General features: G+C 47.7%; 1 protein-coding gene across 1 annotated transcript; it reads right to left on the bottom strand.

The window, feature by feature from the left end:
- Positions 1–7,682: 7,682 nt before the first annotated feature.
- IRF4 (interferon regulatory factor 4) lies at positions 7,683–23,234 on the bottom strand. Its single transcript, XM_069005880.1, has 9 exons — positions 23,159–23,234; positions 21,259–21,547; positions 20,595–20,781; positions 19,751–19,839; positions 19,048–19,189; positions 17,206–17,313; positions 15,537–15,890; positions 11,472–11,584; positions 7,683–9,535 (listed from the first exon to the last, which is right to left on the bottom strand). The coding sequence occupies exons 2-9, from the start codon at positions 21,460–21,462 to the stop codon at positions 9,392–9,394; spliced, it is 1,341 nt and encodes a 446-aa protein (XP_068861981.1). The 5' UTR covers positions 21,463–21,547; positions 23,159–23,234; the 3' UTR covers positions 7,683–9,391.
- Positions 23,235–26,356: the final 3,122 nt, after the last annotated feature.

Raw genomic sequence — 26,356 nt, 5'->3', positions numbered from 1 at the left:
GCAGTCTTAATGAGATTCCCCGGTGGACTGCACAGGAACTGCTGTCTTTGTTCCAAAAGTAATACTCTTTCTACTTTCAAACATGGAGCTGGAGATGGCTGGGCAGGAGCAGGAGCACATGGGTGTCTGTGGGAAGATGCTTACCTGAAGCCAAGGAAGCTTCACTTGACTTTGTTGAGGAACTGAGGAAATATTCAACATCCCACTTTCACTAAGTCTTCACCACATCAGGACCACTTGCTAACTTTCACTCCTCTTAAAAACGTTCTTCAGGCTATGCTCTGCTCCTTATCTGATCTCTGGGCTCTCAGTTCCTTCTCTATGGCCACCTTTGTCTCTCCCTCAGCATCATCTTCTTGTCTCTCCACCTGGCCTTGCTGTGACCTCGGCTGTATCACTGGCTGTGGCTTTGCTGCTTTTTTCAGCATCCCCTTGTCCCTCTGCACAAAGATCCTTCAGGACCTCTCCAACAGCTCCGAGTCTCCTAATTTTATCTCTGTAGCACTGTGTTCACTCTGGCTATCTCTAGCCACAGCTCATGAGCTGCTTTTACCCCATCCTCTAAGAGTGGATGAAAGCCTCCTGGCAAGGCCTTCCAAAAACCCTCTCCTCCAGCTCTTTTAGACCCAGCCACACACTTAACATTTACTCCCCTAAACACAGCAAGCTCCTTACTTCTGACCATCATCATCCTCCATCTTCTTCTTCTTTCCTGACCTCCCTTCCTCCTGCTTGCAAGAGCACCAGTGGCTGCAGCATCCCTCTTGCTGTGCTGCCTTCTGCTCCTTTTCTCCCTCCAAGCTTTTCCTCAAGCTCCCTCCCCTATGCCAACCATGACTCACTACACTGTATTTCTCAAACTCCCCCTTGCTCTCCACTTACACCCACACTTAGCAGCCCCACTGTCACCTTCCCTCACAGCCAAGACCCCACTGCTGCCCCTTGGAGGGCCCTTTCACTCCCTTTTCCCTCCTCCATCCTCCCCTAGGATGGTCTCCAGGCTTGCTCCTGGCCCACTCCCTTGTGGTAACCCTCTCTCAACTCTCACAGAGCTCTTCCAGACTGCCCTCCTAACAGCTCCCATTCCGCCCACCCCCCCCCAACTGACCCTGTGTGGCCACAAGCAGCAGCTCATGGCTCATACCTGTCCACCTCTTTTTCCAGCCAGATTTAGCTTTCTCTTTTCTTTTTTTTTTTTTTTTTTTTTTTTTTTTTTTTTTTTTTTTTGGATGGGGAGGCCTGTCTTTATGCATTGATTTTTATGTTTTTTATGCCTTCCCTGCTCCCCATGCTGCACCTGCTGCCTTATTTCTGAGAACAAGCTGACTTCTCCTCCTGGCCAAAACCCACTTCTCTACTTCAGATCAGGCCCTTGTGAAAGGCAGAACTCACTAAATGGCCCTAATGAACCCCAGCTATACCTGCAACTCAACTGTCCTCAACCCACTATCCTCCTCACACTTTGCTCCTTGCATTCACTGGGTTCATGGCTGCAGCCACTGTCCTCTGCCTTACCCGTCCAAAGATGAAGAGTTATTCCTGGGGAAGACACGGTTTGGCTGGAATGGTAGAGAGCAATGCTGATAATCCTTGCATCCTGCTAGACTAATTTCAGTACTACCCCATCCACAGGGGTGTGCCAGAGGGGCTGGAAAAAGAGGCTGCACATGAGCATTCACCTTCCCCTGCCCACAGTCAACATATCTCTCAAGCTGGTGGCCAGGGGAAAGGGTTGTTGGTGCCAAGAGCTACAGCCTTCATCCTGGGAACACCTAGCATGTGGAAGGAGGAGAAATGGGTTTATTGGGCCCTTAGGGTATGTGGTTTGTTTTCCATAAGACCTTGCAGGTAAGATGTAATTCTGGAGCAGCAGAATTAGCAGGCCGTGTCCTGCAGTGCAGTCTCTGGCAGTTAATAAGGCACAAGGCATCAAAGGACACTCCTCCCCTGGTGGAGTCTGAAAAATTAAGTGCCTAATATGTTTTGAGAGTCTGCAGCAGATGCTGATTTGCACTTGATCTTTCTTCCTCTCCCCAGCCCAATATTTTCATAAAATTTTTAGGGTGTCATTAGCACCTCAGTCACATGGGAATAAACCCTGCCAATTGTGTAAAAGATTATTAGAGAGGGGCAAGAGTGGCTTTCTAGCTGCACGTGCACACACACACACACTGTATGTAATACCTTCGTGTTTAACTTAATGATTCTGGCTTTGATATAAATTTTGCAAACAAAGGAAGTAATCAACCTTCATAATAAAAAAATGAAGCCAGGCCAAAAAACTTTGCCAGATATCTGCAGCTAGCAAGGCTGCAGGATGGTAAGCAGCACAGAAGTCATGCTTCAACTTCCTGCATTCGTCCTCCCTGCACTCCCCTGCGTGCTGGAGCAGCCCCCACCACTGCCTCCCAGAAATGAACTCATTCATTTCCAGAAAACGCCGCACCGTCCCCTCCCTGCAGCAGGGACCCCAGGTGCCCGGGATGCCTTTGGCTTTTGTGGGGGTGCAGGTGCCGCCGGGACACAGCTCTAGCCCGTGCTGCGTGGGCCAGCTCCCTGGAGAGCGGCAGCACGTGGATGTGCGCGCCGGGGAGCCGGGAGAGGCCGGCCGGGTCCGGCGGCGGCATCGCCACTGCAGGGGATGGTGCAGGTTCGGCCGGGTCCCTCGGCAGACGCCAGCCTATAACAGCTCCAGGCTGATCTCAAACTTCCTTTTTGTGGTTTACGTCGCCTCGATTTATTCATTTCCTTGTAATTTACAGATAGACATCGATGCTTGCTATATTTAAACAGTGCCTGTAACTGTGTGGGGATTGTAGGTAAGCCATTTTATTCGTAGAGTGATGGTTTTAAAGGAAAGTGAGACTTCAGAGTCATCCTTCAGGCTGGAGCTGTCTGCGGGTACGGGTGACCTGCATCCACACGCAGTGACACCAGGCAAACCCCGTCCCTGGCCCGCGGCACCAGGGACACAGAGCTCCCAGCTCCTCCGGCTTCCTGCCAGCACCACCGAGAGGGCTTGTCCGCCTCTGTCCCACACAGACTGCTGCACAAAGCTCAGCAACCAAACCGGCTAGTTAGTTCAAATAATAAAGTTTTTAAGATGATGCAATTAAAACTGCCAGGGTTCAGTTATACTGGGGTGGAAGAAGCTCTAAGAAAACAATGTGATTGGATTAAAAGGGCAAAAAGGATTTGCAATATTCCCATGCAAAAATCTGTCATTTATTTCACCACTTGCTTTTGGAAAGTCCATGTTAAGTAATGGAACACAGGATGGTAATCCATGTTAAAAATCGCAGAGCAGCCACTTCTCTGGATGGAGGGTCACCAAAGAGTTTGGGAAAAGATGAGATAAAGGATGAGGGCACCAAGAACTCTTCAGACCCAGTCTGGGTTTTTCAGCTGAGTTGTGAAAACCCCCTTGCTCTCCTATTTCTTGGAGACTGACGTCTCCACAGCAGATACATGATGAGGTCACTCACCCTGTTTTTGAAGTCTTTCTCTCTCACTACTCCTTGCATGGGGTTTTTTCTGTGGGAGGGGACAGTCATGAAGAGGGCTAAACCTCTTGATCATGTGTGAAAAAAGGAAATGAAAATGAGCTATTGCAGATGTAACAGGGCCTGACCCATAACTTTGGTTTCTGAGGATATAAAATCGTGAAACCCAGAAGTTTGAAAGGAAAAAAGTAGGACATCCAGCTCTAAAAGCAATTTTATTGGAGTCTATATGTTCTGTGCTAGAAACTAGAAATGCTCAGCCTTTGCTTTTATGAGACAGTTATGAATGGCTCTGACAGGAGCGTGAGAAACCATTGATTCAATCACCTCCTCGAGAAAATGTAATTTGAATGTGGTGCCTCGGGTGGAGAGAAGCTGCACACCAGCTTCCTACGGGAAAGCCTAGCATAGATGATTGCCATGATTATATTCTGCTGAGCAGTTCATGATTCTGAGGGTCAGAATCACAACTGAGAAGACAAAAGAACATCCTACTCACAGTTATAGAAATCATGGTGTTGTCTAGAGACTAAACTGTAAAGGTTGTGCCCCAGCATGCTTGGCATGCACAAATAAGAGGCACTGCCAGTGCAGATGAAAACTGATAGAGGACCCAAGAGGGAGCCAAAAGGGTTAGCTAGACCCACAACAAGGGACCTAGCAATGCACATTACTAGATGGCTGCAACCACCAGGAAAAAAGGAAATTTCCTCATGACCATTTGCCAAGGCATATTAGACCAGGAAGAGGAGGCGTAACAGAGATAAACAGTCCCTGATGTACGACATATATGAGATAAATAGTCCCTGATATATGAGTAGGACTTATCCATGGACAATGACAGGCTAATGAATTTTGGAGAAGCAGTAGAACCTGAAAGCATCTGACCACTGCCTGTGCTGCGCTGGCCATCCCCAGCTTAGAGAGAAAATCTGCATCTTGCAGACCTGAAGAAATCAGGGCTTTAAATCCACATTTAAACATCTGCTCTTCACGAAGGAAGTGAGAGGAGAAAGATGAACTATATGGTGAGGATGGGATGAAAGGTGCTTGATGCATGTGGTGATGTACACACTGTGCTTGCACTGACACAGCTGAGAGCTTGGAAAGTGTATTTCCAATAAGATGCAAGTATCTGCTCTAACCTCACCAGGCTCACGTGGACATTCACAGAACTTCCTCTGTGAGGTGGTTTCATCAATACTACATGGACATTATTTCTGCATGGCCAGGAAAGGAATTAAAGGCTGGGGTGAGCAGACAGGACAACCAGAGACCATAAGTTTTTGGATTTCAGACATTCCTAGAGCAAGAATTCAGAAACTGGTCTCAAAACCAAAACAGAGAAATCCCAAGGGTCAAAGATGAAAACGCTTCCCAAGAATATGGAGGACACGCATTATCTGTGGTTTGTGAAAAGTCACCTGAATCTGTCGTTCTCTTAGATTAAAATACAGAATTTTTGCATAATTCATGACCTATCTTTTGAAGGGAGCAGGAAATGATAGCTGAAGCCTGGAAGATTGATCTAAGAGAAGTGCCCAGCACACCAGGTCTGGCCTCAGCTGGCAGCACTGTAAGCTGGAGTGGCAGGAGGCTGCCAGCTGCCTGCAAAGACATGCAAGGCAGCCGTGCTGTGCAGAAACAATAAAAGTACATTTGCAAAATGAAATCCTGTGTTCCACCGCCATTTTTTGCCAGGGCATGAAGCTACTCCTGTCTAAGAGATGAAAACCTGGACTGGGCTCTATGCATTCTTGACAATGGCCTTTTTGTAGAACATCACCCTGTGCAGAGCCACTCAGACATCAGCTTTCCAGTCAGTCTCTGCTAGAGCCAAGCAGAAAAACAAGTCCAAACCCAGAACCAAGGCATCTGGCCTGTTTTTAAGTTTCCACTTGAGCACAGGTGATTGCATTTTCCTCTTGCCAGTTCCCAAAAGGACAGTGACAACCCATCCAATCAGTTTGTAAGTTATTTAACTTCTGTAGCTCCAAGAGTCTTATTCTGAGACACCTAAGTTAGCTCCTCCCTCACTGTCACTTCAGCACGGTCAGGACATGGAGCATTCTGCAGGCATTGGGCCAGCTGGCTCCTGAAGCCCAGCAGTGAAGCTGCTTTTGGGTCACAGTGGATGTGAGCACTCCCCTGGGATGCAACAAGGATGTGCTCCCCTGACTACACACTTGGAAGTTAAGTGCTTGGATGGCTGCACACCAGCTACCTCCCAACTGTTCCGAGTCACAGGGACCTGTTGACATCTTTTCAGAGCCAGCCAAACTCACAAGCATTAAATCAAAAATCAGTAACTCTTAGCCTACGACCAGCCAGATCAGAGTTCACATAAAAACCACCCTGGCGATCTTTAATATCTTGCCATCCAAGTTAATCTAAAATTGACACAGAGTTCTGCCTGGGAAAAGAGATACAATTGTTTCAATCTGCTTGGCCTTTTTGATGAGTGCTCTTTCTCTTTCTCTCTTCCTTCCCCCTCCCTCCCCCCCACCTCTCTACAAGTATACACAGACAGCGATCTGAGAGCGTGCAAGAGAAATGCTTTACTTTTTCCTGAAAGCCCTCTGCCGAGGGTGGTGTTTCCCCACCTCCACGCTGCTGACAAATGCTGATGTAAACACCATGCATATTCCCCGGTCTAAAAGGCCACAGGGGTTTTCACGTGAATCCTGTGTTTTTTCCACAAACCCCATTGCACTGTAGTTCAGCTTAAAATATATCTCCTTGTTTCTGGTTAACCTACAACCCCTCTAAGGCTAATACAGCTTACAGCAGCAGGCAAAACTACTCAGAAGAATCAAATTTGGAATATAGGTGCTTCTCTGCTACAAAACCCTTTCAAGAAACAGTTGCAACTGTTGCTGGATTAAAATCAGAAAAACCAATAATGACACAAGAAACGTTTGAAAAAAAAACCAAACAGCTATGCCTTCAGTGTTGACAGGAGTAAAACATGTCATTTACAACGCCATCGAAATCATAACAGGAAGGAAGTAGACCTCAGAAACTATAAACAGAATTTAACAGAGGTAGGAAGTACCTAAAATGCTTTCATATAGTGACTGTAAAAAAGATACTAAAAGGAGAAAATGTTTCCAGGGTTTTTTGGGTTTTTTTTTGTTTTGTTTGTTTGCTTTTTGTTTCTTCCCCACTTAAGGTATTCGTAGTCATTTTGAACAGTAAGAAATCATCACAAAAGTAAATGCAGCTTTTAAGTCCTCACATGCAAAACAATTTATGGTACAAATAACAGCTTGATTTTCCTTCCACTCACCCCCCTGCACCATCGCTCCAAGTGAAATATCTCAGCCTCTTTGCTCGGTTAAAATAAGCCTTTCACCTGCCTCTCTCTGCATTCAAACTAAGCAAGTTGTGTTTGGCCAGATATTAGATGGTGCTCTTCTCCCTCCCTCTCCACAGCCACTAGACCTAAATTATGCTACTTCAAGGAAAATAATTAAAAGCTTATTCCAAAGCCAAAACTGATAATGCACCTAGATAGTCAATAGGAGTCTGCACAAAAAGAGAAAATACTCTCCCCCCCATCTTCAGACGCTTCACAGATCTCGTAACTGTATTTCACACCTTGCTTGCTCTGTAATCTGCACCCAAAAACCCCTCTCAGGACCCTGGTTTCCAACAAAGAGAGGCTACCTGGTAAATTCGCTCCTATTTGCAACTTCACTACTTTAGTTCACTTCACCATCCTCCTTCTCACCCTTTCCTAGCTTTACTCACTTGAAAGTGCACTGGAAACTATAACAAACCAGGAACTAAGTGGCAGACAGAGGATCCCCACATGCTGGGCTGGGCAGGAGGGTACCAGCCCGGTCCCCAGCCCCAGAAGCCCTGGAGGGGCAGGAGCAGAGCATGGCAGCACCAGATCCCCAGCTTCAGGGCTCTGCTGCCATGTCCATGGACCTGGAAACCAACAGCCAAAGGGGAACCTCCCTATTTTCCCTTTTTCTGCTACCTGTGGCTAATACTGCAGACATTTCCGTAAACAAAAATCCTTACCTTTTGACCTTTCTCTGCACTTTTGGCTTAGAACAGAGTTCCCCACAGACAGCCAGCAGCCCTGCCCGGGTTCACAGTGCAGAACCACACGTGTTAGATTTGTCCCACTACTGAAAGCAACACATACGCACCGAGTTGGTAGGGAAATAGAACTTTATTCCAAGACGTGAGCTGAAGCAATGAGCATATGAAGCAACAACCACTAGAAAAAAGTGAAAAACACATCAAATATTTGTATTGTACCAGTTAAGTCTGAACACAGAAGTCCCTTTCAGTAAAATGTATGTGCAGGACAAAAGCACAGGCGAAGCTCAGAAGGTCACCTAGAGCATTGCTTTTAATGTCTAAGAAAGAGGTCTCCCCTACAAAAATCTTTAAGCCAGGAAAAAAAATCCTTCAAGTAACAAAGTAGAACTGATCTGTTCATTCTGCTTGGCACTGCGGAGAAGGAGGGGGATAATATATCCCAAAAGAGGATGCATCTTTAAGATGTATAAATTCAAAGTCCCTAGAACACAAGTCTGCTGCCAGACCAAGTACCGTTTTCTCTTCCTCATTTAGGAAGTCAAGTGAAGTATGTCAGCTAAGCACAGGGGGATCACGTTCTAGAGTGAAAGCTGCTAAGATCACATGGTCTGCCTGCCAGCAAGGAAATTTCATTGACACACACACCCACCAGACCTCTCCTCTTGGTCTTTTTAATGGCACCCTATCACTGAAAGCTACAAACTGCATCAAATTCTACAAACATTCAAACAACTATTTCCCTGACTGTCTTAGTACAGGAGGCCAAATGCTGCTCTCCTTGAGCTCTCCCTTCACATTCATTTCAGTACCACTGGAACAAAGCTGTGAGTGCACACAAACAGCAGAGCTGGCTCTGTATAAGTCAGAGGTGGTGGTTATTTTAAGCTGGCTCATGCACGTGGCATCAAAAAAAGGGGCAGTGGGACCATTCCTGTGCTATTTGCAAGGTCTGCCAACTTCATTCTAATGCATACATATATACACACACACACATACATACATATATATGTATGTATAATGCATGCATAGTAGCTTACAATTATAAGAAAAATGCAATTTATTTATAAACCTGTTCTTTGGGACTCTAGAATTTTAGTGGTTAATCCACTAAATTCACAGGTAATATGAGTTGAACGGTCACTTTTCTTAACACAGTACCATAAATGCATCACTTTAAAACTGCTATCATGGAGGCTAATCCAATAACAACAATGGCAGCAAAAGAATTCATTGTCAAGACAAATGTCAGTCAGGCATTAAAAAAATATGTCTCTGAAGAATTGCATTGTTTTCAAAAAATACACTGAAATATTCTATACAAGAATATAGGCATCACACTTATGAATCTAAATTTATAACCACTTACATGTATTAGCTATTCTCAATAAACCATCTACGTTTGCTACCCACCTACAGTAGCTACAGTTTCAAATTGGGAACACCACAAATTTATGTACTTTCCCTGAGATCAGTAATCCAAAATAAATAGCCCTGCAAAGGTAACAGTGTAAACTCTGGATTTAAGTCTTCGGTAAGGATCAGTCCTCAAAAGCCGAGGAGAACATAAAGCAAACGTAAACACAGCAATCATTTTGTCAGTTTTGAGTTATTCTCAGCAACAGTGGAACCCTATGTGAGACGTAGCATCCAAATGTTGAAGACCCGTCACTTTTATTGTACAATACAGTTGTCCTAGTTGTTCACTTTCCTATCATTGAAACCCTGAACACATCCAGCTGGGACTGTGGATCTCCAAATCGTGACCCAGATCTGCTCTTCCACTCTCCACAATCTTTACAGTGCCTTTAAAACCACTCTTTCTGAGGATCTTACTCTTGAATAGAGGAATGGCGAATAGATCTGTGATAATCCTCTGGACTAGGCACAAGTTCTGGTAAATCATAGCCTCTCAGCAGATGTCCACTGTTTTGTTGAGCAAAGTAATACAGCTGCCTGGCAAACATAGGTTCAACCTTAAGAACAGACAAAATGTTAATCAGACATGTGACAAAACTTCACACTCCTTATCTTAGTTATTTACAGTGGTTCTAAGTTAAGACCAAGATGGGACAAAACAGTTCTGCTTACCAGAATGGGAACACAATTTCAGCAGTCTCACTAATCTCTGTTTTAAGCTAGGTCTTGCCTAGCCTAGCATAGCTCTCCTGCCAAGTGCCTCCCACTCCTTACCTTCACTGCCTTCATTTAAAAGGGACTGCAGTAGTGACACAAATGATGTACCAAAAATTGCAGTCCCTTAGCCAGCCCCAGGATGTGAGCAATGCCCACAGGACACAGATGTCCATGGCCACTCAAGGTGTTTAAATACATACTGAACACACCAAGAGTCTTGTCTGAATTGCAAAGCACATTGAGGACTTAACTTGAAATGTTGGAGCCCTTTGGTAAGCTGAGATACATTGACAAATGACTGTGTCTGAAGTTAGATTTCAACCTAACATCAAGGTTACTCTTGTTTCTGTTCATTCAAACTCTGATGAGGAATTTGATCAACCACCAAGTGGGATTTGTATGAGTTAACAATGCCTTCACTTCTGTCTCTTCAGAAACCACCGCTCCCTCTCAGGGCTTTGGGCTCTGACTGTAAATATTTGAGCTGTACACTGAGAACAAACACTTGAAGCTCTCCTTACTCTCAGTGGAGGACAGGCTGGATGACACTTGTCCACAATCCTCTCCTGCTGGTCAGCCAATCCCTCCATATTAAAAGACACAGGCACTGTTTTGGAGGAGATGGTGGAGATGGGAAGGCAGGGGGACAGATGAGCCAGGCAGCTTCCAGTGCATAACTCTTTGGTGGGATGGTGGAGTCCCACCAGCTCACGAGTCAGGACAGATCAAGAGGATGAGGAGATTGAGCAGTTAGTAAAGGGGAAGCAAAGCTCTGGAAAGACCAGGAGGTACAGGCTCACAAAGAAGACACCAGGACAGGAGATGGACGGGGGACTGAAGAGAGGATGCTAGGAAGGAGGGATGGAAAGCTGTAAAGCCAAAACAGGAATGGAAAAGAGTTGAAGGAGAGTCAGGAATGGGCAGCTATCTCTAACTAGTCATTACACAGCTCAGGATGGATTTGTGAGCTTCTCAACTTCCACCCCAGAGACCTGCTAGGCAGCAGTGTGGCAGCATGAAAGCTACACAGCTGAGGAGAGGCCACAGCTTATGGCAAAAGTCTGACTTGGGACCTGCGCTGCTACTGAAGGGGCTTTCAAAAAATTTAACAGAGACACCGGTTTTCTTATCAAGGATGCAGTAAGCCAAGCCCTGCCACCAATGTGTGCATTACCACCTGTCTTGTGGTTTTATGGACCAATAGAGCCAATTCAGAAAGTACCTGGTCTCAGTCTCCGTCATCACCCTCTCTCAGAGAGCATCCCGAAACAGCAGCTTTGAGTGTGTGTGAACTGTGGTCAGTCAGCCCGTGAGCCTGACAGCTCCTGAGCCCTGAAGCTGCACAGGCAGCCCCTGTGTCCCGTTAAGGGCTGAGGTCCTGGAGATGCAGGCTGGGATTCTGGAGCACCTGCAGGTGCAGTGGGTGTAAAAGCACCGCATGCTGCACTGGCCAGGCAGTCCAAGGAGCTGCACATCTGGGCTGGTGGTAACAACACAGCCCTGCAGTTCCCGGTACATTTCAGCTTTAGGGTTTGATGGGATTTGCAACAGATCACAAATGACACACACTGCAGAGCGGGAAAATCAGGTGCTCTGCCCTACTGAGGGCTACCAGTCCTTGGCAGATCTGGGGATTAAACCCTGTTCTGGAAAGTGCTGCACTTTCAACAATTTGTTACCTCCCCCATAGTACACATGAGGTACAAAAGCCTGACTGGCAGATTCATATCTGCCAAGGAGTGTGCTTGTTTTAGGTAAGGCAGAAATCCTACTTACATGGGCTGTAATTAGTTTCCTCTGCCTCTGTGGATCTGGAAATTCCTCCCCAAAGCACAGGGCGACCTGGTATCTTGGCAGTGGACGTCCATGGTGAGCAAAAGCCTGCAGCTCTGGGAAGAGAGAAAGTACTGTGCTGTGGAATAATCATGGAGGACAGGCAAGCACTACACAGCTACTCACTCACTCCCAGCTCCAGCATGGGAGAGAAAAACAGAATGGCAAAAGGACAAGAAATTATGGGCTGAGATAAAGACAGTTTAATGGTAAAAAGAAAAAAACAAGACAAAACAAAGAAAAACAAGTAGTGGAAAAAGCAATCACTCATGACCAGCTGACCTACACACAGCCAGTGCCCAAGCAACAGCAACCTCTGGCAAATTCCCCCAAGCCCTGTTTTCCTGCAGAACACAAGGTCATAGGGAATGGAATATCCCTCAGCTGGGGTTGGCTGCCCTGGCTGTGCCCCTTCCCAGACTCTTGGTCATTCCAGACTGTGGCCTGTGAGGGCAGAGTGAGACACGGAGAAAGCCTTGGCATTGTGTTTGCACTGTTCAACATTAGCTAAATTGTCCCTGTGTTATCAGCACTGTTTAGGTCACAAATCCAAACCATAGCACCACATGGACCACTATGAAGAAAATTAACCCTGCCCCAGTCAAAACCAGTATAGACCAGTAAGATAGACTTTGTGGATGACCCTGGAGCACAGTGAGAGAAGACAAAGTAACTCCAGGGGATGATGAGTGAGGTCAGGAAAAAGACAAGAGGTAAGCACAAGACACTGAGTTCAGAGACTTTCCCTCGGGTCAGGGGGAGCTAGTTACAACACTGCAATTTTTCTGTTTGCTTTGTCTCACAATTAATTTCATCTGCACAAACCAACATGTCTCCCAGTTAGTACTACTGTGGGACTCCGCCAGCAGAGCCCCTGGAGCAGACACTAGTGGTAACTGGGAACCATCAAGCAGACACAGAAGAGCAGCACTGAAACCAGTGGCTTGGTAGTGGCCAGAGACACAAAGCACTGATAGGCACAAAGTTTAGCCACAGCCGGACTGTCACAGAGCCACTGTCATCACTGTGCCTGGTGCAGGACATTGAGGTAAGAAAAGGGGAAGGACTACACTTCAGCCATGTACTGAGCCAGCAAAAGAGCCTTTTGTGTCTTTGTGCTCCTGCACCCTCTTCACTAACCCACAGCCTTGTGCAAAGTGAAATGGTCAAATTATATAATTATTCTAATAGTCAGTGTCCCCTATGAAAGGTAGCAGGGCAGGCATTTATAAGGTACTTCCACTCAAACCAAAATCTCCAGTGCTGTGGACCAAATGTTGTGTTTTAGACACTGCATTTCCATCCTGAAAAGAGAACATTCCATCTAACATATCCTTGCTAAAGTCTGTGTTAAGTGTCGTATCTCTACACAGCTGATTAATAAAGATATCATTTTCATTTATAATCCTGTTCACACTTTCTGAAAAAAGCTGAAATTAATATTAAAGCCAATGTGTTATAATGGAGCACCCTCCCTGTTAGAGAGGGAAAGGAGAGCCTTTGAACTTGACATGACAAATGCATGTTTTCCCAAAATACACCCCTGCCATTCCTACTCTAACTGCAAGCTGTTCAGACCAAGGTGTGGATTCAGTGGCTACCACAACAGCATCCCAGCGCTGGCTTGGACTACCAGTCTTACTGAGAGGGTCAGTTATACAAGTAGAACAATGGGCATCTCACTTAAAACATGGACTAAAGCATAGCTTTCCCCAAAGTCTCCCTAAAAACCCCTGAAGAGTGCCATGAGCTCTCTGGGAATAAGGCAAGAAAGAAGAGATGTTTTCCATGGGACCCTGCTTCCCTCTGTGCTGGTACAGGACAGGGAAGGACAATCCACCCAAGCCCAATCCAACCACACTGATAATGTGCAACTTCTTTCAACTTCCTCTCTCCCTTGTTTTACTTGGCCTCAGCAATTCTCCAAGTCCTGAATACCTGTGGGAGTGCCCATAGCACAGACCTGGAGAAGAAAGCCCTTTCTTTCCCACCACCAGGGTAATCATGGCTTGAGGTCAGCCCAGCGCTTCTCCAAAACCTTCCACTTGCTCTGTCTTCCTTTCCAGGCCCAAGTGCATCCTCCAACACCAAAGGGCTCCCCATGTCCCTGCCCAAACCTTTCCCATCTCCTGATACTCCGTCTCCAGCTGCCACTCCTTCTGTCCCACCAACCATTCTCTGGCTGCCACCCTCAAACTCCAAGTCCCTGTCCTCCTACTCTCCAGCCAGCCCAATTTACAACATTTACAATGCATTTATCTCTCTCCACAGAGACCATTCCCCTGATTTCTGATTTATTGCCCCATTTTAGCTTTCTCAGCAGCAGAGGCTTCTCAGCAAAGGCCCCAATGCTCCAGTGCAGTTTGCATTGCAGGGTTCAGCTCCTCAGTGGTTTCCCAAGGGTTGTGGTTGGTCCATAGCAGTTCTGCATCTGTCCCTTTCTCTGCTGTTCAAGATTCCCTCTCCTGGCAGAGATCTCCCACCTCTCTACGCAGGGGAGCCCCGGTTTCCCAGCACAGGGGAATCCCTGAGCTTGCCTGCAGGCTGGGACCTCAGCACATTCAATTAATGTGCAGATGTGACAGGCCCACAGCAAGTCACCTACAAACTTCACTGAGCATCATCACATGCAAAAACTCACTTTGCACACGCCACAGACTGTGACTGCAACCACACACTTGGGTTTGCACAGGCACTGGTGCATAAGTAATTTAGGAGGGGTGAAAAATAACTATTGCTTGAGCTTATCTTTGGGGTTAGGTGTCTAAAAAGAGATGTCCTGTCAACCATTTGGAAGAACCCAGAGCACACCTAAAAAACCACCCGAGAAAAGGGAAAGGGATTTCCAAAACCATCACTGGGCACAGAATTATACATCTTTAAATTAGCATGTGATTGAAGCCCAAGCCAACACCCTGACCTCAAATTCCCCTTTCTAACTGTCAATTCTCACATCTATGTAAGATTTCTCTCTTTAAATACATTTTTTCTTGACTGTTTCTCTAGGAGAGCACATCAACCTTGGAATATAAAGTATGCTAAAGCTGCTGATTTGGATTTAGTTTGATGGGGTTTTTTTAAATTTTGCAAGGCATTATTCCCCTGAGAGTGTCATGCCAGTGTTGATGCCCAGTTTTAGTAAGAAAACACACCAAATCATAGCCACTTAGTTCACCTCTAAGCGATGCCAGAAATACCAAAAAAGGGCCAATGTCTGTTCCTGCTGCCCAAGCTGTCCTCTGGAACAATGACTATCTCCCACCAGTTCCTCTGGGGGGACAGCTCTCCTCTCTCTAACTGTTCAGGTGTGCTGGGAAGTGGGGTTGAGGCTTTGTCCCTTCCCTTCATGGGCTGGAAGGAGAAGGCACTGTCCTAAAGCACTCCCCTGCTCCTTCTGCACTGCCTTGTGCAAAATGAGACCTTCCCAGAGAGCTCTGGTGAGGTACGCACCTCCTTGCTCAGAATATTAGGCACTCTTGAAATTCCAGAGCTTGTGAAATCCTTTTAAATTCCCAGATATCTTTTAGACACTGGCACAGTCTGAAAAGAAGGCTTGCTACTGAAATTTTTATACTCTGGGCAAGACCTCAGGCTTTTTTTGGGTCAAGCTGAGAGGAGCACAAGTGCAGACCACAGACCTATCCAGGACTTAAGACTAGCAAATCCAAGATCAGCATCCACTTTTCTATGTCAATTTATGGAGAAACTATTTTGCTAGGTTCCTCTTTATGCTTCATATAGAAATGTGGGGGGTTGGGTGTCACCAGCTGAGCCTCAGTTCACTCCTGCTGGCCTGTGCAGGGGCACTGAATGTGCAGAGAGTACAGAAATTTATAGGATTACTCAGGATTCAAGTACTCCTTGGCTCCATTTGCCCAGAAATATCAAGGGGCAATTCTCACTGTAATTCATAAAGTAGCATGAAAAGAGCACTCCCATAGAGCTGATGTGGACAGCGACCACAGGGTGACATTTCCAAAACAGTATCAAAGCCATGGTGGGAATTACCTGCTAAAAACTGCTGAGTATCGAAGAGCTTGCATGTCTGGTCCCGCTCCAGCTTGTTGGGTCGGTCACTGCAGAGCGCCAGAGGCCCGTCCCAGTAGATCCTGCTTTGGCAAAGTCTCTTAGCATAGAGGCCGTCGGGTGCCATCCATAGAATTACTCCTCGTTCCAGGTGGTTCAGCAGTTTTTCTATGTTCTTCCTCTGGCCATTATCCTCTGGATAAGGGAAGATAACTTGGTCCAGGCTGCTGACCTCATAGCTTTGGCCGTGGGATATCCTGCAGCCTTCAGGACTGGAAGTTGTCACCTCCTTCACCAGTATTTCACGGTAATATAAGCAGATGTGGAGTCGACAGTCTACAAGGAGAAACAAACAAACAAACAAAAAACAATCACTGTGATGCATTAGCATGGATGTTTTATGTTTCAGATCTGTGCTAAGGCCAAGAGACAAGTTTGCATGAGATTTCTGATCCCAATGGTCAGCACCACCCAGAAGCTCATATTAGTAAAAAATATAAAAACATATAAAACAATATAAATACTACAATTTTTTGGGCACAGTAGCATTAATGCTCTCTTATCTTATTGAAAGGGCTACTGATGCGTGGGAATTTGGTAGGAACTAAAATCCCACAAACTTCACATTTCCATTTAAAAGGAAAGATCTGCACACAAGAAGTTGATGTTGGTCACATTTTCCAAGTTCACGTCACAATTAAACCCACCGGCTCAGTGCACTTCCTCAGATTTAATAAGGAAGTAGCTGTGTTTCCCCCCAGACTTTGCATAGAAAAGGCTTCTGCACAGGGGACCTGCAAACTTGCACTCAGCTGCCTGGAGAGAAGTGACTGCTGGCTCCAGCTCCGACAGAGCTGTACCCAAAATCCCCTGCCTTGCTTTCAAATGGCCATTTGGTCAACTTGGCTGACTCCTACGAATTCACACGGCACTGAATATATATATATATAATATATACATGTGTGTACAATATATGTTCACGTACACACAAAGGCACACACATCTGCACACACACTGACCCTGATTCAGGAGAGCAATCCCACTTAAGAAACCCACCAAGTATCACATTACAGGTCTATCCATTATTTCTGTGAAAAGCACATTCCCACACCTTTTCCCAGAGTTACTTAGAAAGTTCCCCAGCGTCCAGACATCTGCAAACCTGGCTGAAATAACTTCCCTTTCCTTTCCTGAATGTCTTTTTCTTTCCACCAGGAAAAACAAAGCAGAGCAAAGCCAGATGGCACCAGCAGGAGCACTACAAAGTACCCAGGTAAAACCAATTTGGGGGGGGGGGGGGCTCCTACTAAATGAAAACCTAAGCCTTAAGTCACTGATACTCCTAATTTGCCTTGGGAAGGCCTGATTTGGTGTCTCACCAAAGCACCTCAGCACTAATACCGTGAGCCAGTGAAGCACTTCCATTAACTTTAACCACCTCCATCCCTTGGAGCTGGGGCTGGAAGTGCTTAAGTACCCTGGAAAACAGAGACTTAAAACTATACACCAAATTCCTTCACTAAAGAGGTTACTTTTATTTTTTTTGCTTCTTTTTTCCTTTCATTTGAAAGGAGGGATGGTGCCTGGGCAAGTCAGAAGTGGGAGTCTCTTGTCAAGCTCCCCGGGAAGCCTGGGGGATTATGGACCTTACCTGACAGAGCGAGGGCTTCACCAGACCTTATGCTTGGCTCAATCGGGATGCCAGGAGTCTGGGACTCAGGAGGAGCACAAGCATAAAAGGTTCCTGTCACCTGACAACCTGTTTTCACAAACAAAAGTCAGTGACAGCAGCCTAAATCCTAAGAGAAAAGCTAGGGCAGAAATCACAGTGATGCAAAAGTGAGTTTTCCTAGGCCCCAACAGGAACTCTCTCTCTCTTTCCCCTTCTTCTTAAAAAGGTCCTATTTCCAAATTCCTCCAGGTAGGCCAACTCTACCAGTCACTCCAGATGTTACCTGGACTGTATTTTTCTTTGGGTCTGCATGAAATAGTCCCTTAGCACTTCAATATTCCCCCTAGTCCTTTTCCTTACCTAACATGTTATTCCATTAGAGAAATAATTCACATTTTTAACTAGACTACAGTGCTCTTAAAAGTCACCGGCATAAAACAATTTGTTTTTACAAGAAATTTTACTAATGATGGGTGTAACAATAAAGCTGGGCTTAACACTGTTTAAATGTAGGTAAGGAAAAATTCGTGGCAGGAGATTATTAGGGTTTTATTAGCAGAACTACTATTAAACTGTTCCAACAGATGCCTTTCAGTAAGTGGATTATACCACGGGCAATTGATGTTTTTCCTCTGTTTCTTAATGCCAATAAAAGTCTTTGGAGGATGATGCAAGTGACCGTTCCCAGTGGCAGAACTCACCACAATCAGGAGCTGGAGTGATGCGGATAAAAAACACCCTATGTCTCTTGACACATTTTAGAGCCCAGTGGGAAACCCAGTATCAACCACTAACAACTGCCTACAAATTCAGCAAAGTATCCAAATGTGTTTCACTGCTGCAGAGGATGTACTTCAGGGCAGAGCTCATTCTGCTTGCTACCTTGATTCTTTTATTAGCAAATAACTCAACTAAAAGAAAAGCCTAATAATTCCAAAATACTGCCAGCAAAAGTTGCAGCGCAATGAGCGTTTACTTTTTTGCAGATCCAAAGATTTCTCTGCATCAAAACCAGTAGAGAGCTGTCCTCTGAAAATACAGCATCTCTTCCTAGGAGTCTTTTCTCACTTCCCATCCTTTCCTGCCCTTCTGAACCAGCTGCTTCTCCTCACAAAGCAAATGCCTGCATCCTCAGGTGAGGTATCCTGCAAGGGTCTACAGGACACAGTTCCCTTTCTCTTATGTTTTATTCCCTGAATGCTTCAGCACTGCTGATTTTCACAAATTGGGCTTTTTATTATGGATGCAGATATTGGAAAGCCATGATTATGTGTGGCTCTGGTACTGTGAGATCTTTGGGGAAGGAAACATCCCTTTATTCTGTTTTTGCTGTACCAGCCCCAAGACAGTCTCAATCCATGACAAGCTGTCCCACTTCCACAGCACTAAAATAAAGTAATAATTCCAGCTTTCTTCTAGGGAGAATAATGCCAGTCTAACCCACAAGGCTGGAGGGAAAACCTCACTGGTGTGTACCTCAAAAAGTCCAAAATCAGAGAGAAAAGCTAAAGAACATATGTTCCCATTTGGGGTTTTTGTGAGGGTTGGTTGCCTTCTTTATTGCTCAGGGCTTTTGAGACAGCTGAGGACTTTTGGGGGCTGATTTCTATCAATTCAGAGGACTGTACAGCCCACACACCACACATTCAGTGGCAGTGAATGCAAAAGCCAGGACAAAGGTGGCTCTCTTTGAAGGGAACCCAGCACTCCTCTCCATCCACATCTGTTAATTCCAGTCAAAGCCACAAATAATAAACCTGGAATCTGAGGTTCCTCCAGGTGGCCAGCCTCAGCAAGCAGCCCTAGACAGGGGCATCTTACCGTTTTCACAGCCGGGCCCTTGCCAGTGATGACCGCGAGCGGCGAAGGGGACGCTGGCACACTGGTAGGGAATGTCAGGATGCGGCTGCTCCGGGGCAAACTCCCTCCAGTTCCGTTCATGGGGCACCATGTAGTTCGGTACCTATTCAATTTAACGAGGTATTCTTTTAGTAGGCAGCTGTCAAAACTAATGCTGTGCATTGCATCAGCTTTCTCATCTCAGCTCCTTGATTCTCCCTGCCAAAGCCCATGGAGGTCTGAGCTGTGCCCAGGCTACACGGATGGCACTCCGCCACCACCACCAATGAGGCTTTCAAATGAGTTTCTCACCACTGGTGTAAACAATAAGTGGAGTGGAATAACAAAAGGCAGTCAAAGCACTGCTGCTAAATGTCTGCTTGAAAGAGCAAGGCTTCATTGGATTCTTGCATTCTGGCATCAACAGAATGGCAGTGCACTAGGAACTGTCGTCCAACAGAAAAGAGCTATTACTCTGGGATAAACAACACCAAGGGAAATCAACTGCCCTGTGGCCTCATCTGACATTAGAAAAGTTGCTTCTCAATTTCTCGCTTTTCATAATGAAGTTTTTTCACAGAGAGAACCTGAGAGCCCCACCAGCAAGGACAGACACAGCACAGAGCACAGAAATTGTCCTGCTCAGTGTAGAGGCACCAAGCGGAACACTCAACTAATGCCATACCTGGGATGGTAGTGCAGTGTAAGGAGATGTTATTGGAAAGGGATGGTTCATCATTAATGGTTGCTCCTCCATGTTGATCTGTTTTGCACCTGTGTTCACCAGGGGGATGAAAATAAATGTCAACCACATCTTAAGGAAATCTGCAATCGGCACATTAAAGACAAATCCATACAACCTGCTGTTGAACAGAGAGAGGACCAAAATGCCTTCCAGAGCCCAGTTGGGACTGGATTCCCTGGCCCCCCTTGCAGTCAGCTCCGGGAAGCAGTCTGTCCTGCAGTGCCCAGCCTAGTGCACAGTGATGCCAAGCCTTTGCCTCCCACAGGTCCTGCCTGGCACTAGGAACTCCTTGGAGAACAGACACTGCCCTGCCCCTGCCCTGGAGGCTGCAGGCTGGGCATCCCTCACTCCCAGCTCCTCCCGCCCAAGGCAGTTACCTACTGTCTGCCTCAAAATTGCTCTTCCCTGTATTCCCAACCTAGATCCAGCATGTAAAATTTTTTTTTTTTTTGGCCTGTCCCTTGAGCTGCCTGCTTGGCTCTCACTACACAGAACTGGCAGGGAGGCTCCAGCTAAAAGAGCAATTCCTCCAGTGATGTGCAGGCGCCTGTCTGCATCTTCCTGCAAGTGCTCCCTTTCAATGCTCCGACTCAAACGCCAGCAGTCCTCCCACAGACACAGCCTCTCAAGCCATCAGAACAAGCTGCACTTGAGCCCTCATTTTTGTCCCTTAAAAGACTTAAAAAGCCTGCAGGGCCATTCCAGAAAAGCACACTTCAGTCCTCATATGCTTGCAATGAGCCACATTCACATTCTGTTACACAGAGAATTTGAGATGCTTTACCTTTCTTGGCTCCTTCTGGCACTATTCTGTACACTTTATAGGGATCTGAGATGTCCAGCTGGCTTCTCTCCACCAGTTCTTCAAAGTCATTGCTCTTGTTCAAAGCACACCTTAATCTTGTCTTCCAGGTAGGGGGATCTGGTTTATCAATGCCCTCTCTGAACTTTCCTTTAAAAAGAGCCCAAGCCTGGAAACATTTCAGATAATCAAAAGAGCAGGAAAATGGGAAAAAAAAAAAAAGGAAAGAAAAGAAAAAAAAAAAAGAATCAACTACAAGGCACAATGCTTGAAACAGCATATGTGTTTGTGCTTACATGTGCATGAACTATGCATGAATTTACTCCCTACAGGTTTAGGCTAAAAAAAAGCATCATGGTAAGGTATCAAAAACAGTTTAGAGGGCATAAGAAAGGGGAATGAGTTTGGAAACAGATGTGCTGCAGTCCCAAAAGCATTTCACTCCACGCAGAGAAGCATGGAAGGGTGGGCTGTCCCTCAAACACAGGGACACCGGGCCACAGCCAGCGCCACCAGCCAGGCAGCGTCCAGCAGCAGCCAACCAGCAGAACCAGCCTGCAGAGGCAGGCGGCAAGGATGGGATGGTGAGGGGCATCCCTCCTGCCCTGCCAGTGTTCCACAATCCCAAGCCCAGGCTGAGCCTTACCTTGAAGAGGGCAGCATCCTCCTCCCGGTTGTAGTCCTGCTTGCCAGCATGCTTCCAGGGGATGCGGAAGATGCTCTTCTCATCGTTCTCCCACACCAGCCCGGGGTACTTGCCGCTGTCTATCTGGTCGATCAGCCACTGGCGGAGTTTCCCATTGCCACAGCTCACCGAGTTCATCCCGCACTCGCCCGGCTCCAAGCTCATGCCACTTGTGTCAGAGGTTGGGCAGGGAGTTTTGGGGTGCCTCACCAAGCTGACCTCTCCACACACGTCCAAGCTCTCTGGGAGGCTGTGGGGGAGGGGAAAATGGGCAGGATGTGGGGAGAGGAAAACCCACAGGTCAAGTGCTGGGCAAAGTACACACCAGCGGTGCCCGGTCCCTGATGCCACACACACCACACCAAACAGCAGCCACGGCATGTAGGGGACCCTGGGGGCCCCGGGAAACACGGTACAGAGCCTCAGGAAACTGGGCACAGCCCCCCACAGCCCTCCCCAGGCACTGCCTGTGCTGCAGACTTTGACAGACTTCCCCCTGTCCCGACACTCTTTTGCATGAACACACATCAGTCGTTAAAATTTTTATTGCAAGTGACTTAAGGCACAACTCCCTTGTCCTGCTGAGAGTTCAACTGGGGGTTTACTTTTCAACCAAAAGAGGAAAGTTGCATTAAAATGTATTTGCATATGATCGTGCACATATGTGATATCAGACACACGCACACGATTCCGAGGGCTTCACATGCAGTTATGACTTATATGGCATCTATCTATAACATCACACTGGTTTCCACAAGCTCACTTCAGCAAGGCACACTTGAACACATGATGTCCTATACATATCTACCCCTCCAACTGCTCCCAGCACACACACATAGCAACGCTCAAATCTATACGTTGCATATACCTAAAAGTGGAAAGACAGCAACCCACAGAGCCTGGCATAAGGGCACTTATGTCCCCAGGGACGTGGGAGCTTGCAGCCCACCATGCAGAGCCCTATAGCTGCACGCAGAGGTGCAGGCATTCATGGAGAGCGGCGTGGCTCCGCAGGGATGGGCGCCCACTGGGAAGGTGCAAACGCCAGGACACCGGCACCAGTAATGGGGACCCGGCCTCAGGTTTGTCTCACCGATCTGAAAAATGCTTGAATGCCCGAAATCTTAGTTTCGTGGGTTCCCACTTCACTCCACCCCCCCTATTACATCTAGCAAAATAAAGTGATTCCTCACCCAGGAATCTTTGCCCCTACCCACGGAGAGTCTTCCCAAGCCCCTTGCCAGACAGGTGCACACTACTGTGGGCAGATAGGCAGCACCGCTCCGCACCTCTTACACCCCTCCGCAGGGGCAGCATTCCCCCGGACACCAAACCCGGTCCTCCAGCATCTCCCTTGCACATGGGTGCGTCTGCGGGGGGGAAGCGTTCGGGACCACGGCTACCCAGCACGGAGCCCGCAGGAGTCTCTGCGAAGACCCCAAAAAAGTCACTTTCCCCCCTTTCACTGTGCATGAAGCGGATCCCTTCCACACGTTCCTGCGACCCTCCCGAGGGTCGCGGGAACCAGCCGGGCTGGGGGCCGGTGCACGCCGTCACCTCAGGAGCAGGTAACGGGCGGGTATTATTTTCTTGCTTTAAATTAAGGAAAAAAAAATAGAATAAGGGGGGAAAATAAAAAATTTTTAAAAAATTAAAAAAATAAAAAAAAAAAAAAAAGAAGAAGAAAACAAAAAGGCAAAGCTCTCGCTCAGGTGCCGACAGCCACAGGAGAAGCCCCGACTGGAGGAAGCCGAGACGCCCGCACCGCCCACCCCGCCTCCCTGCCCGGCCCGCGGGTGCTGCGGCGGGAGCGCTGCGCCCGGGCTGGGGGTCCCGGGCGGCTCGGTCGCCCCCCGCTTACCTCTGTCGCGGCGCTGGGAGCGGGCAGGGGCCGCCGGTGCCGGGCGGCTGCTGAGACCGGGCGCAGGGCGACTGGGCCGGTGGCACCGGGAAGTTTCTTTATATGATGGAGGGCGTCGTGCCGGGCGGGGGAAGGCGGGCCCGGAGGTGGAGCCGGTGGAGGGGAGCGGGGACTTGGCGAACTGGAAAACATCTGAGGCAGTGACACATACCGCTGCTGGTAAACACGGTGCGGGCGGGAGGGCGTGCAGATCGGCGCCCTCTCCGCGTCCCCGCTGGGTTGGGTTTTTTTAAATCTCTACAGACAGACGGACATACATAAATAGCCCGGGGAAACTCCTACCAGGGAGAGCCGGGCGGCTTTTACTGTAAAGATCCAGCTCGCTACACCCACCAGAAACGTCCTAGACGGCGCCGGCCGGGCCCCCGAGATGCTCGGGGAGACGCGGGGGCATCCGCCCACCCACTCACGCCTTGCCCGGGGTCGGTACCCCCTGCCGGCACCCTCTTCGACCCAACCCCACTTTGCCCGGGGCACAGAGCCGGGATCGCGGAGTGGCATGAGACAGACACCCGCCTCCTTTCCCCCCGGGGCTCGGGCTCTCCCCGTCCAGCCTACACCGTGTTTTGCAGCCCGAAAGGTGTGAAATGCGAGACAAGGTAGGGGGGCAGCAGCGGCGCCAGTCCCGCAGGCAGCGAGCCCCGACGGGGCGGCCGCAGCGGGATCAGGGCCAGCCGCCAGCTCCGGCTCCCGCCCCGCTGAGCCCACGGGATGCTGCCTCCGCAAAGCCCATCGTGAGGCACCAGGGCTGGAGCCCACTCGCTCGCCTGCCTTCAGAGCCTCCTGCCCTAGCGTGGTGGGAGCTGGTGGATGAAGGAGCGAGCTCCGGGCTTGCATGAAAGTCTCTCTTGCCGCTTTTCGTGTTTCAAGCACGTGTTTCGTGCCGCGACACTGGTGGTGTTGTTCTGTTCTAACGTCCCCAGCACACCTCCATCCACATCCTCTCTGCTGCAACGTCTCAGGTCGCAGAATCTGTCACCGCGCTGCGCCGGCAGGCCGCCGGCAAGCCGGGCACACGCACAGTGTAGGATATTAATTGCAAATCTTCAACGCCATCTTCTGAAATTTAAATGTAATTATCACCACGTTTGGAGGAAGAAGTGAGAAGTGCAGGCGTCTTCAGGTAGTGGGTTTGCAAAACGCCATCCATCCTCTAAAAAAAGCATTGGCAGGGCCAGTACGAAATCCTTTCAGTCAATGAGCCAAGGTACCTTTGGAACACTGGAATATATCTTTGAGATGGGAGGTGACTGCTACCATAAATCAAGACAAGTAACCACAGCTTTACCAAAAGGCATCTGAAATACTTTCTAAAAATCCAATTTCAATTTGCAGGGTTAAGACTGTGTGGTATTCAGGGTGCCAGCTGTAATTTGACTAAGTATAAAACCATCTTGAAATGTATCACTGTAAAAGGAACACTTCTCATGTCTTCTCCTTTGTGGTTCTTAAACCAGCAAATTCTGGGCCAGGTTGAAACATGCAGATTGGATCCACACTAGGTCAAACCCTTCAGGAGAAAAACAAAAACCTTCTTTCTCAAAGGCTGGAGAGTATTTTTAAAAAAAAAAAAAGTTGCTCTTGTCCAAAGAAATCCATGTACAGATGGAGAGGTAGATAAGTTGCATATTAAGAGAAGATAAAGTCCATCATAAAATCCCCAGAGGGTACATATGTAGGAAATTACCTGGCTGACTGGTTGGTTGCTTTGTGCAGCAAGAACTCTATTACAAAACTATCTGCAGTTGCCTGAATGTTAGAGGAGATGATAAAAGCCAGACCCCTACATGCACACTCAGCCTTTGCAAATCAGTCTTCTCATGAGTAAGACATTCTAATCTCATTAGCTTTGCTGACTTAGTTACTCAGGGTTTCTGGACATCAACTATTTCCATTTAAGATGGCAAAAATATGTAGGACCACCATTTTGGTCTGCAAAGTAGAAAGCTCTGATCAAGAACACGGCTGTGGTGTCCCCATTAAATGCTGCATCAATGGGTGCTTTTTGCATATCCTAAGACACAACTCCTCCCCAGTCAGCCTTGCTAGTGATACGAACACTGCAGCAGCTCACAGCCTGTTCATCCATTTCTGGCATTTTCCACACCATTGCGAATGCCTGACTCTTTCAAACCTCACCCAAAAGCCCTGCTGCCTTCATGGAAGTTTTCTGAGTTAATGACTGAAGTCCTCTTGTGAAAATGCTCTTGCTGCTGTTTAACCACGGCAGTCACCGCCGGGCCCCGTTTTTCACACTCTTAAGGTCACACTGACTAAAGGCATGCCAGGAAAAGTGACTGTTTTTCTCAACAGTCGCTCACAAGCCCTCAACGCACAGAAAGATGGCTTCTGCTTTCACCAAACCCCTCTGAAGTCCCAGCTGACTCACCTGGGAATTGCACACAAGGTACAAAGGCAAAGAGAGACAGATGTCACCTCAAAACAGCTGTCAAGGGCTCTCTGAAGTGGGTCCCTACAGAAAGGGGCAGTGCTGAGCCACAGGGCAAACATATTAAATGCTCTTGCACCCAGGAGTTTACTCCTCCTTTTCTTCAGAAACGTTTTTCCTTCCTCTCTGGGTACAAAGGGTCTCCTGTCTTCCTAAAATACCACTGAGTGAACTCAGTCCCTAAGCCAGGGGGACCTGTTAGAGATATGCCAGAGGCAATATGTCTGGCAGCAGAGACCTTTTGAGGACTGTGGCTTATTCAGGGGCCCTCTCTGCACCGGAGACCATGAAATCCCCTCAGGCATCAGCACAGGGGGAGTTCCGCGGTGCAGAAGAGGAACCTACAGAGGGGCGTGAGGGGCGCCCTCTCCCTGGCACTGCTCCGCCCCGGGGTGGGAGGACTGCCCTGGCTGCCATGGCATCACATCTGCCTGTGGCTCTGCTGGGAGTTTGCTCGTGGGGGCAGGTCCCGGTGCTCGGTAAAGGTCTGGCCCTCTGGCTGCAGCCCAGAGCAGACCCAGGTGAGCAGGAGCGTGGCAGCAAGTGAGCTCCTTCCCCAGCTCTCCTCTCGAGTGAAGACCCTGGCCAGGGCTCTTCAGGAACCCAGCAAAGCTTGGTGCTGAAGCCCTTGGCAAATGACATTGGTAAATGCATTTTCAGAAGTGCATTAAGCCCCTAAAAATAGTTTT

Source organism: Aphelocoma coerulescens, chromosome 2 (assembly GCF_041296385.1).
Source record: "Aphelocoma coerulescens isolate FSJ_1873_10779 chromosome 2, UR_Acoe_1.0, whole genome shotgun sequence".
Classification (NCBI taxonomy): domain Eukaryota; kingdom Metazoa; phylum Chordata; class Aves; order Passeriformes; family Corvidae; genus Aphelocoma; species Aphelocoma coerulescens.
The sequence above is the reverse complement of the archived record's forward strand: the minus strand, read 5'-3'. Positions and strand labels throughout refer to the sequence as shown.

Excerpts from the sequence above, each read along its gene's own strand:
- IRF4 (XM_069005880.1), bottom strand. The coding sequence starts at position 21,462 with ATGAGCTTGGAGCCGGGCGAGTGCGGGATGAACTCGGTGAGCTGTGGC. Across the intron at positions 17,314-19,047 it reads AGGGCCCGGCTGTGAAAACG|GTTGTCAGGTGACAGGAACC; the intron begins GTAAGATGCCCC and ends TTGTGAAAACAG. Across the intron at positions 11,585-15,536 it reads TACTCAGCAGTTTTTAGCAG|AGCTGCAGGCTTTTGCTCAC; the intron begins GTAATTCCCACC and ends CTCTCTTCCCAG.